Below are 19,156 nucleotides of genomic sequence, written 5' to 3' on the forward strand. Positions count from 1 at the left end.
GTGTCTGGTTTTATCTCTGATGTATGAAGTGCCTTAATACCCAAACACACCACTAAACATACACATATAAAAACTGTGAAATTTAGTTTTAAATGTCAGACAGTAAAAAGACTACATATAAAACTTATAAGTAGCCTATAAGGTTAAAATGAAAAAAAAGACTTTCTAGTCTAATTTACCCAATATTTAATACCATGGCCATAAATTTTGTAATATTTTTCCAATACACTCACTATTCCACCCCTCCCCATTAATTTGACTTATTTCATTATCATGTTCAAATATACAACAAATACCAAGTTAATATAATAACTTATATAAGTTATTTGATTTGTCAACACAATGCACAAGTTGATTATGTAATTTAAAAAATTATCTAATAAACAATCAATAAACATTGCATCTTTCAAATAAATTTTTACTAAAAAACTATGTTTAAACATTGCATCTTTCAAATAAATTTTTGCTAAAAAACTATGTTTAAAACAAATAAATCTAATTTATGATAATTTTGCTAAATTGTTATTTAATTATGTTACTTATGCTATTGTACAAATGTAATATTTCAGTTTTTTCTTGAGCTGATAGTTCATAGCATCTACCAGTTGTTGATTGAACTTTTAAAGATGAAATTTTGCATAAAATGTGCGTTATTGAAACCTAGCAAATATCTTCTTTATGTGTCCAAGTAAAAGTGTTTAACAAAATAGATTGCTTCATGAACTTGATAAGAACATCTTGATTTTCTTCAGATATTTCCAAAATATTGCCTAAAAATCATTTTGCATCATAAACACTTGCTATATTAATTCCTGGTGAAAGAGAAGAAAGTGGAACCATATGATTCATTTTAGAAACATTTACATTTGTATTCATATTATCAAACGACACCCGTCTCATCTGTAAAGTAGTTAATGATTGTGGTATAAAACAATAGTGGTTTCTTGTTCCTGGAATTGTTGAACAAGTAGATAACGTTCTTCTAATTTAAACTTTATGCAATGTAATACAATTGCATCATTTGAAATGTATTGAAAATATATTCCTTTAAATTTTGTTTACACCAATCATACATCTTTTCAGGTGAATTGATAGGATCTGTTAGTGATTGTAAACTGGCCCTAGCTACAAGTCTTTTGACAGAGCCCCCAACGCCATCACAAGCACTCTTTCCATGTGATGTGGCAAAAAAATGTCATTCTGCAGATACTTTATGATCTAGTTCATGGTGACATAAATTAGATATGTTTTTATAATTTTTAAATTGTGAACCTGCACCATCACTAAAATAAATGCAGTGGTTAAAGTAAGGCACCAATTCTTTTAAATGTTTTATTACTTCATAAATGAAACAATGAACTGAGTTTGTATTGTGTTGCAAATGATCTGAAATAATACAAACACTTTAACATTTTATCATATTTTCTTCCATATAGTAAATAACAAAAGGATGCAATGTTGCTTCACTGTTACTTATTTATAATGTTATTTTTAGATGCTGCAAATATGCTGTTTGATTTTTGGCTATATAATGATGATCTCTTAATTGGTCTATTTGTTGACAAGCTTTTTCAATAAAATCATCCACTGGAAGAGTTAGTGTAACTATATCATGTTTTTGTTGGCTTTTTGCCACTGATTAAAGGTGATTTCTTTCAAGCTGTGCTTATCAAATAAAGCAGTAAGATACTCTTTAAGTGTGTTGGTATCTGGGCAGTTATCGCAACTGTGCAGCATGCAATCTCGATGTCACATGCAACTAATGCCACATGCAACTAATGTCAAGAGGTCTTTATAGTCTAAAATATCTGGTCTTTTTAATGCTAAAAGTTTTGCATTTTGTTGGTACTCACAAACACATACTGAATGGAGACCTGAAGCACCTCCAATAGGAATACACCACTTAGGTCTAAGTTCACAAAACTTAGAAAACCCAATCTTGACGTCAACTGAAATTTTAATGAACTCTAAATAAAGTTCTTTTATATTAACAAATAGAAGTCTTTTTTGAAAATGTTGTCTTTTAACATTAACTTGGATTGAGACATACTGTTTCATACCTGGACACATTCGAGAGTATTCATCTGATTGGTAAAATTTATGAACTTGATTTTTTACTTTATCACTAATAGATCTTCCTTCTTTTTTAGATGGTTCTGTTATTATGCCACACATTTGTTTCAAATTCCTTGCAGCTTTTATCATTCTAAGGGAAGCAGAAAAATAGTTTTGTGCATAATTAATGCTCCAAATCTCAGGAACCAAAGTCAGTAATTTAAGTTTTTCTGATTTCGAAGAAACATCAAATTTTGCTTTAACTAATTCCATTAATGAATCCAAGTCTTGTTTACTTTTGCAACACAGCTCTTTTGTTTTTGGTCCTTAATTAAATCTGGAGAAACTCCCAAAACAGTTGCTATTTCCTTTTGGGTTGCAGTATGGATTTTGTTCATTTTTCTTTTTACATAGCTGACCCTGTCTTTATGAGCTACTAGTTTTAAAAGTGAACAACCAAGGCTATTAAAGCTTGAATCAAAGTTTTCTTTTAAAATGTTAATCTCGTTAAAATCATTATCTTTATGTTGACATGAATCGCTTCCATAATCTTCTTTGTTATTTCTTAAATACAGCATTTTTCGACATTCTGTACAAAGCTTATGACCAGGTATTAAATCAAACTCCTTCGCAACATCCAAACTGATTACTCTGATAGATTCTAAATGGTAACACAACGATAAAACATTAAAGAAACCATTATCTTTTAAAAAACTAATTAAATAATAATTTATATGTCAAATTTTTTTTTAAATACTTTTTAATTTAACTTTGTGTTCGTTAAATGGATCGCAACAAAAGCTTCCATCATACATATCTACCTTTTCATATCTTTTACAAATAGTTTGAATATGATTGACTTTACTCTGCAAGTGTACAAGTTCTTGATCTTTTTTTGTTAATTCCTCAAAACCTTTAATTTTTTTGATTTTGGTAAATTTTACTTCATGACAACCATAATTTAATGCTTTTCCAATGGAAAATTGAGTTAGATCTAGCAATGCACTTGCCATTTACTTTTTATCAATACCTAAAAAGATTTATTTAAAAACAAGTTTTGAAACTAAGGTTTCCATAAGTTTTGGCACAACAAACATATAGGATAAAATTTGTAAATAAAAAAAAAAGATATAAAAAGAAAACTTAATAATTTGCTTGTTTTTTATGTCACAGCTTTTAAATGTGTATGTTGAATTCTTTGTTTGTGTATATAGACACTTCATACATCAGACAAATTTCTTTCTAAGTTCTAGACAAAAATGTGCATGTTAAAAAGTAAATGCTTGGGGTAGGGGGGGGGGGAGAGGGCAGGTAGGAGCTAGGGCTATCTAAAAACTGAGTTTAATTCAAGCTTAATTAAAAACTTATTTCTAGCACTTATTGTGGAATACTTTTAAATTCATACAAACTTTGCATTAGAATATATAACACAAACTAAAGTACAACAATAACTTTGTTTTTATTGTTTTTAATGCACTTTGGGATATTTTCATTGTTCTGATTTTGTAACTTCCCCATGAGTACCCACTATTTATTTTTCTGAAATCACTGAAATAAAGTCTATTAAATTAGAAGAAAAAAAAATATATTAAAACCAGTGTTGGTCCTTGGTTACCGGTGGTTTGAAGTGGAGGCACATTTTCCTAAGATTTAGCTGCAGCCATTTTTAGAAGTCTATAATTTTTTACTGATTTGTATCTTATCAGTAAATTTTAAAAAATTTGGAAGTCTACCATATATAGAAACTAAAAAAGTATGTCTTTTCACTTCTTAAATTGCAGATTTTGTATATTGACTCATGAAAAATCAACTTTTTATGTTTGCAAACAATTTTTTAGCTTTTTTAGCCATTATGGAAAAAATGTGACATTCAATGTGAGAATTCAATGTCAAAGTTTTATTAAAGTAAGCCAAGAGTTGTATACAATAAAAAAAACTAGAAGGTTTTCTGAAATTTTCTTTTTAAAATATAGAGCATCAAAGTATGAACAAGACATGTTTTTGCTACTGAAGTTTTTATTTTTGGAAAAATCAGAAATTTCAAAACGACTGTACCTTATGAACCACAAAAGATTTTATGCTGAAATTTTCAGGAATTGCTTTTCTCATTGATTTTAACAAACCTACTAAGTTTCATCTAAATCTGAGGGGGTCTATGTTGAAATCCTAAAATTTTGGTCCATTTGGCATGGAATGACCCTTATGCTTTTTTAGAAAAATATTTTTTTAAATATTGGAAATATTGTTATATGCAGAGGCTGTTTTAAGGATGGACCAATTCAATACAAAATCATCAATATTTGTATCTTCTTGCAAACGTCTTAACAATTGTTAAGACATTTGCAACTTCCTGTAATTTATTTTTTGGTATAAATTGAAGTTTTATTAATTTGATCATTCATTTCTGATGAGTCTTTATTGATGAAACACAATTTAAAATGAGAAAAAATTTTTGTTAAGTGATTTTCTACTAATTTATAATTGCTCTGTTCCTTTAAGAACATTGAGCACTCTTTTTTGTAGAATACATTTTAAAATTGTTTAAATATATATTAGTCTCATAATTAACATTTGTTGAGCACTCTTAATTGTATTTTAACATTCCGTGTAAATATGGAAACTAATAATTTCACTCGTTGAAAAATATACCTAAACTAGATGAAAAAAGTTATACTCTTTCTTTGATTGAAAAAGTTAAGCATTTTATTAAAAGAATTCGTTGGAAAGCACATTTTTTCTTAAAACCAAATACTAACACAGATGATGTATTTAATAATAACCAAGATAATGATAATTATGGATTTAAAACAAAAAATATACCACCTTTTATACCTGATTTCGAAAATTTTGAAAATGACCTATTACATTTAACTAAAACAATAAAGTTTCTCCCTATAAAAAACGAATTTCAAAAAAAATTAGAGTTAGATGTTAAAAAAATTAAATCAAACCCTTAATTTTTGGTTTTTGCTGATAAAACAAATAACATTTACTAACTCAAAACAGAAAAAATTTTACATGACAATACTACTAGTTCTTATGAGAAAACCCCTAAAAATTTGGAAAAGGCAATTAATTTAAAAGCACAAAATATTGCTAAAAAAATAAACCTTGATAACAGAATCAAATCAATTGCCCCTGTCCAAGCTTTAATAACACTAAAAGACCATAAACCAAATTTTCAAATTAACTTCCTTGTAGGTTATTGTTTCCCTCAAAAAGTGATATTGGACACATAAGCAAAGTTAAATTAGGCAAAATTAATAATATTCTTAGATATAAATTAAATTTGCAACAATGGAAAAATACCACTGATGTTATAAATTGGTTCTCCATAATTGAAAATAAAAATGACTGAACATTTATTCAGTTTGGTGTTAATGATTTTTACCCTTCAATAACTGCAGATGTTTTAGATTAAAATTAAACAATTAAATTTGCAAAAACAATTACAAGAATTCAAATTTGCAAAAAAAATTACAAGAACAATTGCAAGAACAATTAAATTTGCAAAAAGCCACACAGTTTTTCCTGAAGAAACAATCCGTATAATAAAACTTTGTAGAAAACCTTAATTTATTTTAATAATGAAACATGGAAAAAGAAAATCATACATGACTGCTTTAATGTAACAATGGGCAGTTATGGCGGAGCAGAGATTTGTGAATTTGTTGGACTAAATATTTTAGATTTAAGTAAAATAATCTATATACATGATTTAGGCCTTTATCGCGACCATGGCTTAATAGTAATACTTAAAAAACCTGGTCCACAGCTCGATAAAATTAAACATAAACTTAAACAACTTGAACTTTCTTGATGTCGCATTTAACCTCTCTAAAAATTCATATAAGACTTTCAAAAAACCAAACGATGAACTATTGTATATTAATATTAACTCAAATCATCCGATTTCAATTAATAACAGGCTAAACCATAACTCTTCTGATGAAAATGTATTCAATTCCTCTAAACAAATATTTAAAGATGCCAGTAAAAAAAGTGGTTTTGAAAAATTTGAACTAAAATTTGACCCTGAAAAAAAGAATGCAAAAAACCAAAATAAAACTAGAAATGTAATTTGGTTCAACCCCCATATGGCAAAAATACGTAGGAAAAGTGTTTTTAGAATTGATCAATAAGCATTTCCCGCTCTCTAATATATTACTCTAATATATTACACTGCCTACTGTTGGTGAATTTAAAATTATTGTGAAACACAATCTGTTACTTACGATGACCAACAAAAAACTATGCAATGCTTTAACCCATACACGCTCTACAAAAAAAAATGATACATGATTAATTAAGAGGTATGTTTGATATAAAAGAAAATTACAATTATGGTTTGTCTAACTTGTGTGCTTGAATACGTACTTTTGAATGCTTGCTACTCAATAGCTTATATAAACTCTCTAATATAATAAATTACATAAAATTTTTAATCGAAATACAATTAAAGTCAGCTGCAGTTGCAAAACAAATATGAAAAGATATATAAAAGGTCACAATAATTCTTTGTTAAACAAAAAAGAAATCCTAAATGAAAAAACTACAGAAAATTGTAATTGTAAACAAAAAAGCAATTGTTCAATGAGTGGAAGTTGTTTATCAAAAAATATGGTATATAAATGTGTTGTTTCCTCTAAGAATGTAGCTGATAAACAATATATTGCTATAATAGAGGGTGAATAGAAAAAATGTTTCGCCAATTATAAGCAATCTTTTCAAAATAAAAAGTATTCAAAAGACACCATGCTGTCAAAATATATATGCGAATTAAAAGATAAAAATATTGATGATTTTGTACTGACTTGTGCCTACAAGAAAAATTTAAAAAAATTACGAATGCCAAGAACGCTCATTAAACAAAAAATTGAAATTAATTTCTAAATGCAGGCACGAAAACAATTTTCTCCTAAAAAACTATAAAAATAAATGAGCTCAACTGATAGTTACATTAAGTCCCCCTTTTAAAAAAATATTTTTCTAAAAAAGCCCAAGTAGTCATTTCCAAAGAGTTCTTTTTATAAAAGTGTTAGCAAACTCCACTAATGTGCAAAAATTTGCAGTTGTTAAGACATTTGCGAATTCCTGTAATTTAATTTTTAATATAAATTCAAGTTTTATTAATTTAATCATTGTTTCTGATTAGTCTTTATTGATGAAACACAGGGTAAAATGAGAAAAAATTTTTGTTAAGTGATTTTCTACTAATTTATAATTGCTCTGCTCTTTTAAGAACATTGAACATTTTATTTTATATGGACGATTCACAGCGGAAAATGAAAAAGTAGTCAATATTTATTCTCTTTTTCGTCAACTTTTAGCAACTAAAATTAATTAATGTAAGTTATTTTTATGCCTCTGAAAGTTACGGTTTTTCTCATTGTCGCATGATAAAAAAGGTATCATTATAAAATGTTATTTTAACCATTTATATTTTCATAATCGGAACTAATTTAGCATAAAAATGGAGCTAAATGTTCAAATTGTTGGTGGTCAGATTTTATATATATATAAATGTAAATATTTTATTATATATATATATATATATATATATATATATATATATATATATATATATATATATATATATATATATATATATATATATATATAAATATACATATTTAAAGAAAATAATTAAAGAACTTTTGCAATTTTCATGTAATTTAAGTTAACAAAAACATGATGAAGTTTTGTTTTTTGTAAAATTTAGTTAAAAACTAACGGGTGATGTGGAAGTTATCGGACAAATCCTAATTTCATTATTTGAGCATAATAATTAGTTTTTGTGGTTTTATGCGTAGGCATAAACGTTTTTTAAATTATAAACTTTATTATTTGAAACACAATTATTTAAAATGAGGTTAAATGCAGCTGAACGAGAATCTTTTCGAAAGCGACTAAAAATGTTTTTTGTAAATAAACCTAATATATATAAATATATATATTAATGAATGTTTAGAAAAATGACTTCTTCCATTTATTCACAAGTATCATGGAGACTTTAACTATTTATTTTGGCCAGATTTAGCAAGTTCTCATTATTCTATAGATTCTCTAAATTGGATGGACCAATATGTCTATTACGTTGATAAAGAATTCAATTCCCCAAATGTGCCTCAAGCACGACCAATTGAAAATTTTTGGGGACATTTGGCACAGAAGGTTTACGAGGGAGATTGGCAAGCTTCAACAGAGCAAGTTTTGATTGATTGCATTAAACTAAAACTACAAGAAATTGATTTAAACTTTTTACAGTCGCATATGAAAGGCGTCAGATCAAAATTGAGATCAATTGCAGTTGGTGGTGTTTTTTCATATAAAAAAGAATATATTTTTATTAAAAGATAAATGCTTTATTTAAAAAAAATATAATAGTAGTTTGTTTTTTTATTTATAAATAAGTTATTGACGTTTTTATTTTGTCCAATAACTTCCACATCACCCGTTAAAGTCTTTTAATAATATATGCGAAAGAATATTAAATGTTACGTTTTTACATTTAAAGTTTTGAATGAGGATGCTTTGTTAAGGCACATTTTTATTTTAGTTTTGTGTAACGTAAGTTAAAACTACATCCATTTATTAAAGTTCTTACGCTTTTTCGTTTTTGTTTACAGAATGAATTACTAACAGCTTTTAACCATGAGCGAAACTAGGTTTTTTCAAACCGAGACGAGACCGAGACGAGAAGTTAGTACTTCTTGTGAGACCGAGACGAGATGAGAAATTTAACAATTTTTGAAAACAAATTTATTAAAATCCAAAAAAAAAAAAAAATGTAAACATGGTTTTGACAAATAGACACATATGTCAAATGTAAACAACTTTTCCAACAAGACAATGTTTTCTCTGATTAAGATGATTTGTTCTACTTTTTCTGGGCGTAAATTGTGTCTGGATGATCGAACGACATTTCCACCTGAGCTAAAAACTCTCTCTGATTTAGTTGAACTTGCTGGAATAGCTAAAATTTGTCTAGCTAATGAAGAGAGTTCTGGCAATGTATTTGAATGCAATTTCCACCAATCAAGAGTCGGAAAGTCTTTTTTGGCATCAGGGAGATATTCACACTGGCACATTTTGCTCAAATTAGGATTCAGTTCAGATGTTGGCTCTTGTGTTTCAAGTCTGACGTTTAACTTGCGCTTCAGTTTTGAATTAGGGGACAAATCTGCTGAAAGTTCTCTGGCAACAGGTTGGCACTCAACATTATCCTTAACCTGTGAGGCTAACCATTCTTTTGTTGTTTGAAATTTTTTGAAGAGCTTCAAGTGAAGTCCCTTTAAAGCAGGATTTAAGTAGTTTGCTGCAGCACTCAATAAGTTTCCAGTGTGACGAAGAGGAAATCTTTTCTCAATGCAGCTTTTCAAGTTTTTTGCATACAAGACACCGTAGCCATTTTTTATATCCGTCTCAATAAATTGATCAATTTTGTCATGGATTAAATAAAGAGAATCGGCGACAGTGTTAATTGTTGGAATAGACTTAGCCGACCACGTTTCTGTAGCTTCTTTAAGTGGTGCCAAAATTTCTACTGCTCCCACGATTGATTTCCACTGTGATGCACTGATGGTCTTTGAAGAAAAAATATCTTCATTTGCACATAAGCTGATAATTGCACTCTTTTATTTAGGACTTTAGATGTAGGACAGAAGCCATGCAATCAGGTTCACTATTCCATCTTGTGTCAACAGATTGGCGTAACTGTCTAAAATTGATTCCTTGAGCGTCTGATTCTGATTCAAGCAACTCAGCTGCAACTGTTGACTGGTGATTTAAAGAAGCCAAATCTTTGTATGTTTGCAACGCATCATCCATTCCAGCAGTCATTCCAAATGAGTCTCGAACTGCACATTGCAAAATATGATTGTTGCACAAGTATTGGTCAAGGCGCTGTGACAATTTGACTGCAAGTTTCATGTTTCTTGCCTGGTTGTTCACATAGTACATTGGCAAATCAGCAGGCAAATTTAGTTCTTCTAAGAAAGAATCCAGCTTTCCTTCAATTAAGATACCTGTGTGTCTGCCTGGGAACTGTTGGACATGAGGTGTCCAGTGATGTAGTCTCCAATTTTCGTCAATAGCATGAAAAGTCTACAAGATGTAGCTGTCCTGAGCTCTAGAAGTCTAAAGGTCAGAAGTAAATGCAGCACTTTTTAGATTTGGTGTTATCTCCATTATTATGCTCTTCATTCCAGCTTGAACTTCTCTTGACCGAATTGAAAGCTTTTTTGAATATGTTGTTCTGTGATAAAGGCTCAGTTAAGGGTTTGCAATGTCAAACAATTTCTTGAAACCTCTTCTTTCGACTGCTGAAAAGGATGCCAGATCAGTGCAAAAGTAATCCAGCATTGCAGAGTCAAACTATTTTTGAATGGAATTGTCTTTGTCATATTTGGACTTTGTTTCAAGCATTTTGACCATGGTTCGTTGTTTCTTCTTAGGAGGAGGAAGAAGAGAGGCGTCAGTTTTTTCAGAATACTCAACGTAATCTTGGCTGTGTTTTTTTTCGAGGTGACGATGAAGTCCGCTTGTGTTTCCATCTTTTGTTTTCAAAGACTTTTTGCACGCCTTGCATTCAACACCGTCACTTGTTTTTTGAAAATATCTCCAGATTTTGTTTTTTTCTTGGTGACATTTTTGATCATTGAAATGAGGCAAGAATATTTCTTTTCAATATGAACAATATTGTCAAGTTGAATTCCACTGGTAAACTAATGAAATTAAGTCGAAAGTGCACCATTTTATACAAAAAGTTTTTTTATTTAAAATCTAATTAAAAACATTTAAAATCTAATTAAAATTTTTTAATTTGATTTTTAAAAAAAATCTAATTAAAAAATCTTATTAAAAATCTAATTAAAAATTTAATTTGTTTTTGTCAAAAACAAATTATATTTTTAATTAGATTTATTAAAATCACGGAGTCAAAATATTAATTAATTAAAAAAACAAATTATTAAGCATTTTGTAAATTATAATAATTTTTAATTTGGAAAATAATAAAATATTTAAGTCTCGTTCTACTTCTTGAGAGAATTTTCTATTTCTTGTTTCTCACGAGAAGTCCCATTTCTCTCGAGAAACGAGAACGAGTTGAGATCTCGCTCATGGTTAACAGCTTTCATACAAAATAGTTCAAAGTTTCATTTACAGTTTAAATAGGCAAATACTTGATAAAGTTGTTGCGCGTGTAATGTAAGTTAAAAATGGAATTGCCCATATATGTATATAAATTATAAAATAAATATATAATATATATATATATATATATATATATATATATATATATATATATATATATATATATATATATATATATATATATATATATATATATATATATATATATATATAGAACCCTTAGTTGTTGTCCGAAAGTTTTTTCCATATTTTGTTGACAAAAAGTAAAAATTAAAATGCAAGACCGGAATTTTTTTTTTTAATAATGATAGACTGCCTGCCCCAACCAAACCCTCGGTCGATGTAGCAGCACTCCCTTGCGGGTCAGGCTATTTGTCAGTCGATGTAGCAGCACTCCCTTGCGAGTCAGGCTATTTGTCAGTCGATGTAGCAGCACTCCCTTGCGAGTCAGGCTATTTGTCAGTCGATGTAGCAGCACTCCCTTGCGAGTCAGGCTATAAGATAGTCGATGTAGCAACACTCCGTGCATGATTTACAGTAAAAAAATAAAAATAAAAACATTTTATTAAAAAAAATAAAAATAAAAACATTTTATTAAAAAAAATAAAAATAAAAACATTGTTTATATTGTTAAAAACATTCAGAATGTTTTAAAAAAATTCAGAATGTTTTTAAAAACATTTTGGTCAATTAAATTTGCGTTTTTGTGGGTTTTTTATATAACAATTAATTTGTAATTAAATTAATGGTTTTGACTTTCGTCCAACACGAAAATGTTGGACGAAAGTCAAAAGTAATTAAAAGTGACGTATGTGTTGGCGTAAGAATCACTTTTTTCCTTCCGCTCTTCCCAAAGCCAACAAACTATAGATCTATATATATATATGTATATATATATATATATATATATATATATATATATATATATATATATATATATATATATATATATATATATATATATAATACATATGGAGAATATTTAATAAAGTTTGGCATGCTGGTCTTCTTCATGCTGCTCACTTATTACGGTGTATCAGGTAACATCTTTAAGATTATTCAATCCTGTCTTACCAACTGTAGTATAAAAGTTGTCCTCAATGGACAGCACTCTTCTTAATCTTCTTTAACTTCAGGGGTTCCTTAAGGTTCTATCCTTGATTCGATACTTTTTTAATTTACATTAACGATCTCCCAGAAATTCTTACATCTAAAGTGGCATTGTTCGCTGATTATACTACCATTTCTATTTGTCTTGATGATGTCATGATCTATTAATCATCTGATTAATTCTTACTTCTTATCTTACTTGGAAATGATATCAAATCAATTTCAAAATTAGCTTTTGCTATGTTGCATCTCTTTATTCTGCTCTAAAAATTCTTATTTATCTAGTTGTTTTCCTCAAACATCAGTTCTTTGGAATTTGCTCCCTTTATCTTGTTTTCCTGATTCATATAATCTTTTAAATCATCTGCAATCTTTTAAATCGTCTGTTAAATCTGCAATCTTTTAAATTGTCTGTTAATCGTTATCTTGCTTTACAAACTTCATCTTTTTCTCTTTCAGTAACTTCCTACTCTAATAGTGGTTGCTTGCGGCTTGTTGGAAGTGAAGAGGTTTAAAAAAATAAAACATAAAAAAGGATTATTCATAAAAAGGATTTTAACCTTCGTCCGTCACCGCACTATCAATCACAACCTCGTATATACAATATTTAATTGTCCTAAGTGTTACACTAATGTCATGATATTGAAAAAATTATAAACTTTGAACTATTAATTGAGACGCTTCTAAATTATAAAAATATAATTTTATGTTTTTATTTTTACTCATCTTAAACAAAGATTGATAAAATTTAAAAATAGTTAACTAGGGTAATGTTAAGATTTTTACACGATCTCAAGAGAGGATTTGTCCTAGAAAAGTTTTTTTTACAATTCAATTTGCTCATAATTATTTCTAATTTTAATTTTATCAGGAACTACTTATGGTCCATTTATTGGTGCTAACACTATTGATAAAGTATGTGGAGGAGCTACAACAAAATCTATGAAAGTATCTAACAGTGACAAAAAATCTTCAGAGATGGTGAAGATTTGTCGTGGTCCATCTTTCTCTCAGATGTGTGATTTTATTGAAACCAATGTAAGAACATTTTTTTTTCCAATTTCAATAAATTTTTATTCGTTTTTAAGTAAATCTAAATAGGAATAAATGTTTGCATTTAAAAGTTATTTTAATAACACGATGAAATGTGAAGAAATGATGATGAAAACTTAAAAAGATTAAAATATTTTTAAAAAAATGATTTTTCCAAAATATTATTTAAAAAAAGTAGTTCGTCAAGTTTCATGTTTCGGAGTTATAGAGTTGAGAGAGGGTTATAACCACAATTAAGTAGCCTCCTCGTCTGTAGTGGCCTTCTGGGCCCTGGGGAGGTGAATTAATAAATAAATAAATAAAAAAAAAGTTCAAAGAAATTTATATTAATTTATGTTAAGTACTGTAGCAAAAATGGAGTTTACATAACAACAAAACTTACATAGCAACCAAGCTTCTGTTCTCCGTTTTAAAATTTTTTTTTAAATTACAAAATCTTTCCTTAGTTGTTTTATAAAATATAATTTTGTGTTATCTTTAAAAAAGGCTTGATAATTTATTTTTTTGCTGTAAAATTTAAAAACAAAACAAACAAAAAAGCAGTTATTTGTAAGTGGGGTAGCCAAAAAAATCGCTTTTTTGCTAAAAAAAAACAGTTTAGTGCTTAGCCAGAGAATTTAGGATGAGATATGACTTTTATAAATAATGAGTGATAGACAAGATTGCATTTAGTTATTTTTAATTAAGAAGAAATTTAAAAATATTTTGTTGTAAAATATAAGTTTAACAACAAAAAGTTTTTCTGCTTGAACCTAAACATAGGCACTTTTCTAAACTTTTTATAAAATTAATTTTATTGCATTTAAAATGTAAATCTTGTTTCAAAATGGGTTCAATCAATTTTGTAGCACTTCTGGTTGTTAAGAAATTTGCATTTTTATACTTCATGATTTGACATTTTTTTAGACAAAAAATCCATAATTTTAAATTCAGTTTTTTTTTTGGGATTTTTTTTTTGTCATTAGCTTAAATGATATATGCGCAAAAATTTTAAGCAATAACTTAAGGCAATAATCAATCTGTTATTTTTTATGCATGAACTTTTAAACAGTAATAAACAAATAAAATAACGTTTAATTCACAACAGACTAAACTTTAGAACAACAAAAATAATCATGCACATTAATATAATTTTAGATTTTACTTTATTGAAAAGTTAGAACTTCAAATTGTGAACAATTAAAACATTAGGTTGACAAATTTTCAATTTTCTCAAATATCATATTTAATATATAATTAATAATTTTTTTTTTTTTTTTTTTTACAATTAAATCCATTGCAAAACAAGCTTTTACAATACAATAACCACTTTCAAGGTCCACAAGCCATGGAAAAGTCTTTACTTGATTTTCTTCAGTCTCATAGACTGACATCAAACAAAGTTTTTTTTAAATTAGTGGTTAACTTGTTTATTCTAAGAACTTTACATGTACACCAAAAATATTTTTTAGTGCTGACTTTCATAATTTTATGTTGAATAAATTTCCCAACAAGATAATTTAAAACATTAGGCAAGACGTTTAATTTTTGTTGATGGGCTAATTGAGACAGTCTTGCATTCTTCAATTTTTCACATAGTTCTTCTTTTTATTTCAAAATCAAAATATCTTGTTCTTTTCATTCTTTAAAATAAATTTTTCTCTCATTGGGCTCTGGAAAGCTCTTTGTTCTAATAATTGATTGCAAACTACTGAATAGCTCATAGTTTTTCAAGTCTTACCACCAAGCATTTCAGTTTTGTAAAAATATTTAGGTTCACATTTTGCTTTCATAACATACCTATAAAAATCCAACTGTGCTCCTAATAGTTTTTCGGTTTTTAAGGTGTCACCTAACAATACATATTCATCATCTGCTTCTTTTGAAGTCAACCACACCTTTGTTCTTAATTTTAACAACTCATTTACCGATTTTGCTTTTTTAAAGAAAGCTTTATTTTCAGCTGCTTTTTTAGCTTTATGTTTTTCAGACAATCTTTCACTCATTTCAAACTTGAATTCTAAATGACGTTGTTTGTATTTATCTTTCATTTAATTAAAGTTACTTGAAGCTTTTTAAAGAAACGAGTCACACTCATACAAAGTCTTTTTATCCAACCAGTCTAGTCTTTTATTTTTATACCACATAGTATAAGCTTGCATAGTTTGTATTTTGGCATTATTTTGTACGAACTAAAGGATCTAAAACAGCAAAGTCACTTTCTAGCGCTTTGTTTGTTGATGGAACATTCTTTGCAGACTTACTTATATTATCAGAAGGATGTCAATATTTACCTCCAGGAAGTTAATCACCAGATTATCTTTCAAGAACAACTAATAAAAAATGACAAATCACTTCTAATGTCTGCAGTGTTAAAATATTTAAATCATTGTCAGCAGTCTCTTCAACTAATTTATTATACAAAATATCTTTATCAATATTAACATCACTTGGACTGAATATAGGTATTTTGGAAATCATAATTGATGATGCATTTTTACACAAGTCTGAAAGTTTCATTTTTAAGGTTAGAAAAAATGGATTCATGTAAAGAATACTCTTTTGTGATTCAATTATCTGCCAAAATGGGCCAGTAATCATTTTATCAACTATTCCAAGAGCCCACACTTCTGCTAAATATAAATTGTTGCTGATTTTTTCTTTAACTGCAAGTAAGAGATTATTTATTCGGCCAATTTTGAAGAAACTCTAAAATATCCTTAAATTGAAAATACAAAGCTGGAGCATTATAATATAACCGGTTACCAACAAAGTGTTCTAGTATACACTTACTTTCCCCTTTACTATCAAGAAATGAACTAAAATACCCAGCAACTCCAGCTTCATCACTCCCCCTAACATGAAAGGTTTTACATGCAATTCTTATTAATCTAGTGGCACCTGATTCTGCAGTATTGAATGAAAAATATTTTCATAACTACTGTTTAAAACTAACTTTTCAAATGATTTAATTGTTTTATCAGTTTCTGTTGCAAAGTTGGTCAGTAAATGCAATTTCAATGAAATCAGATTGCTCACCTTTTTTTAAACTTTCCCAGTTCTTTATTTCTTTAGGCAGTTATTTTTTTCTCATATCTTTAAATTTTAAATTAAACGGTGGATTAACTGACCCGAGATCAGACTTGATGGTTTTGACTTGATGGCTTTGACCCGAGATCAGACTTGAAGGTTAGAAAATTCCTTGCTGCTTTTATCTAAAATGTCACATATCATCTAATTGTTTTTGTTAACACATTAATCATATAATCTGCATCACTTCCAGCCATTTCAAGTAATTCAAAAGATAATGTACTTTCACTTGTGGTAGTAACTCGGAAATTTTGAAAATATCTATGGTGTTTAGTGTTACCGTCATTGTGAAGACAATTGCCTGAATTACTTTCTGCAGTATGTATCATTAAGTGCTAATGCTTCAGTCATAAACCGAGATTTTGTACCAATTGAGGGAAGCTTTTCTTTTTCTAACTTTGCTAGTTTTTTTAAAACAATTGTGATAACCTCATTAAATTTATTCATGCTGACATTCAAAGAAACTAATTTCATAATAACCTCACTAATACCTTCCATTTAAAAAAATGTTACTATTTTGCGATCAAGGAGAAGACAATTTAAAGTGTTCAAATCTTTATTTTCTTTGTATAATAATTTTTCTCCAATGTTAGGAGAGTCAATATCTTTTTTAGTTTTAAACTGTTTGAAGAAAACTTTTCATGTTTATTTATTACCATGCTATACTTCTTTTTTACATATTACAATTTTTTGCATGCAATTATTTTTTCTTCACGAAGGAGTGCAACTTTTAACTGTATTATTAAGGTTTGTAATGACTTTATTATAGTAATCTTTCAATTCTTTTATTTCCTTGTTTTGTTTCTTTTTTAATCGTTAAATCTTTGTTTTATTACTTGCATGTAATAATTTATATGTCATTCTTGAGTCGTTAGATGTAAGTGTTTTTTTCCTATTACTATTATGAACTTAAGCAGATTTGAACATATTTTTACAATCGGATAAAGCAAGTTTTAATCTTTTAAAACAATTTTTAGAGATTTGATCTTTCAATTTTCTTTTTTTACGCTTTGTTTTATTGTTGTCACTTGATATGCATGCTTCAAATTTATTTTTTGAAATAGGCGGTATAAAGGACTTCAGCTTATATATATCTCTTTTTTTAATGTGTTTTTTTTTTAACGATTTAAATTTATCTATAACAATTTTAATTTTGTTGTACAAACTCAAATTATTTTCGGTTACTGAAAACAAGTTTGAAATTCTGCTTCTAAAATTCGAGCATACCCTTTTCAAACATCATTCAGGCATAGGTACCTATAATATAACTCTTTATTATTCATTATACTGAAGCTAATTTTACACAAATATTGATATCAATATATTTAATAATATAGTAAGTCATTATAATTTTTGCCGAAATTTTAAAATAATATTAAGACGGACGGAAAGGATAAAGAGGATGAGATTTATTAGGTTTTCAACTAAAATTTAGAATTTCGGCTGAAGCACCGAAAATCAGTCAGAGCTTGGTTTTTTTAAAGCTATTTTAGACCAACCAATTCATCACAAAACCAAAAAAAAAATACACAGAAACAACGAGAAATGGTTATATATTATTTTAATGGGTGCTAGAACGCAAATAAAATAACTTTAAGCTAAGATAATTACCAAAACATAATTAAAATTGTTCCTACAGTCAGATAAACATTTATTAAAAAATCAAGCAGATATTTTATGTAAATATAATCATTTTACTTTTCGTCAAAGCTTTTACTATGACATGAAAAATAAAAATAATCGGTCTAAATCTATTATGAATAAGTATATTTTATATATAAAAAACTGTCTACGGAATTTGTCACTTGACTGAAGTACCTACTAAACATTAAGTATTTCAACCTTTTTTGTTTTAAGTTTGATGACGTAATTAATATTGCTTTCTAGGCTTACCCTAAACTCGTTATTCATGGATGTTACTGGCATAACGAGGAAACCAAAATTAAAAGTATGCGTGTTCCTGGTGGACTTGCTGTATATATGTGGACCGATGAAAACTATAATGGAAGACCCCTAGGACCTTACATCGGACCAGTTTCTGTATCCGTTGTTGATGGTGGTGAGCCATCCGAAGAACCAAACAATAAATCTCAAATTAAGTCTTTAAAGATTGTTCCGTACAAACCTGTTGCTGTTGATTCTGTGAAAAGAAAATTTTCTAAAGGAAAATCTAAAAATAATAAAGAATGATTCATGAGATAAAGAATCATTAATAACAAATCGAATTAGAACATTGACTAGAACATTAACGAATTGAACGATACCCTAACCCTGACATTGGATATGACAAATGATGAATCAGTATGTCGAAAAAATGATCGATTTTAAACTTATTTAATTATCAAATAAATTTCAATAATTTTGTTTTGTTTTGTTTTTAGTTTAACAGTTTTTACAAAGCACGAGGTGTAACACACCGTACTCACATTTTTAAAGAAACCTTTTTTCTTTTGCATTGGTATTTCTTGACTGGCATATTACGCAACTACTGTTTTAGCCATGGCGTGCTCTAACAAGCCGAGAAACACAAAATTTAGAAAAAATGTAGTCGTATATTTTTTAAACATTTTTGTAAAATGAACGCGGATTATCTTTAAAAGGCTCATTTAGTTAGCCCACCATTTTCTATCGGGTAATCTGTTGCCGAAAGTGATTTATTTTTAGTCCACCCAATTTTGATTTTAAAAACACAATTTTCTTGAAGAAATTACAG

At 28.1% G+C, this 19,156-nt stretch overlaps 1 protein-coding gene across 1 annotated transcript in view; it reads left to right on the forward strand.

The window, feature by feature from the left end:
• LOC136079512 (uncharacterized) overlaps positions 1–18,807 on the forward strand; it is a 45,916-nt gene extending 27,109 nt beyond the window's left edge. Inside the window, exons 9-10 of the mRNA XM_065795251.1 lie at positions 13,193–13,359; positions 18,331–18,807. Coding sequence (XP_065651323.1) covers positions 13,193–13,359; positions 18,331–18,633 — 470 coding nt within the window. The 3' untranslated portion in view covers positions 18,634–18,807. The remainder of the gene's footprint in view (positions 1–13,192; positions 13,360–18,330) is intronic.
• The last annotated feature ends 349 nt before the right edge of the window (positions 18,808–19,156 follow it).

This window comes from Hydra vulgaris, chromosome 04, assembly GCF_038396675.1.
Source record: "Hydra vulgaris chromosome 04, alternate assembly HydraT2T_AEP".
Classification (NCBI taxonomy): domain Eukaryota; kingdom Metazoa; phylum Cnidaria; class Hydrozoa; order Anthoathecata; family Hydridae; genus Hydra; species Hydra vulgaris.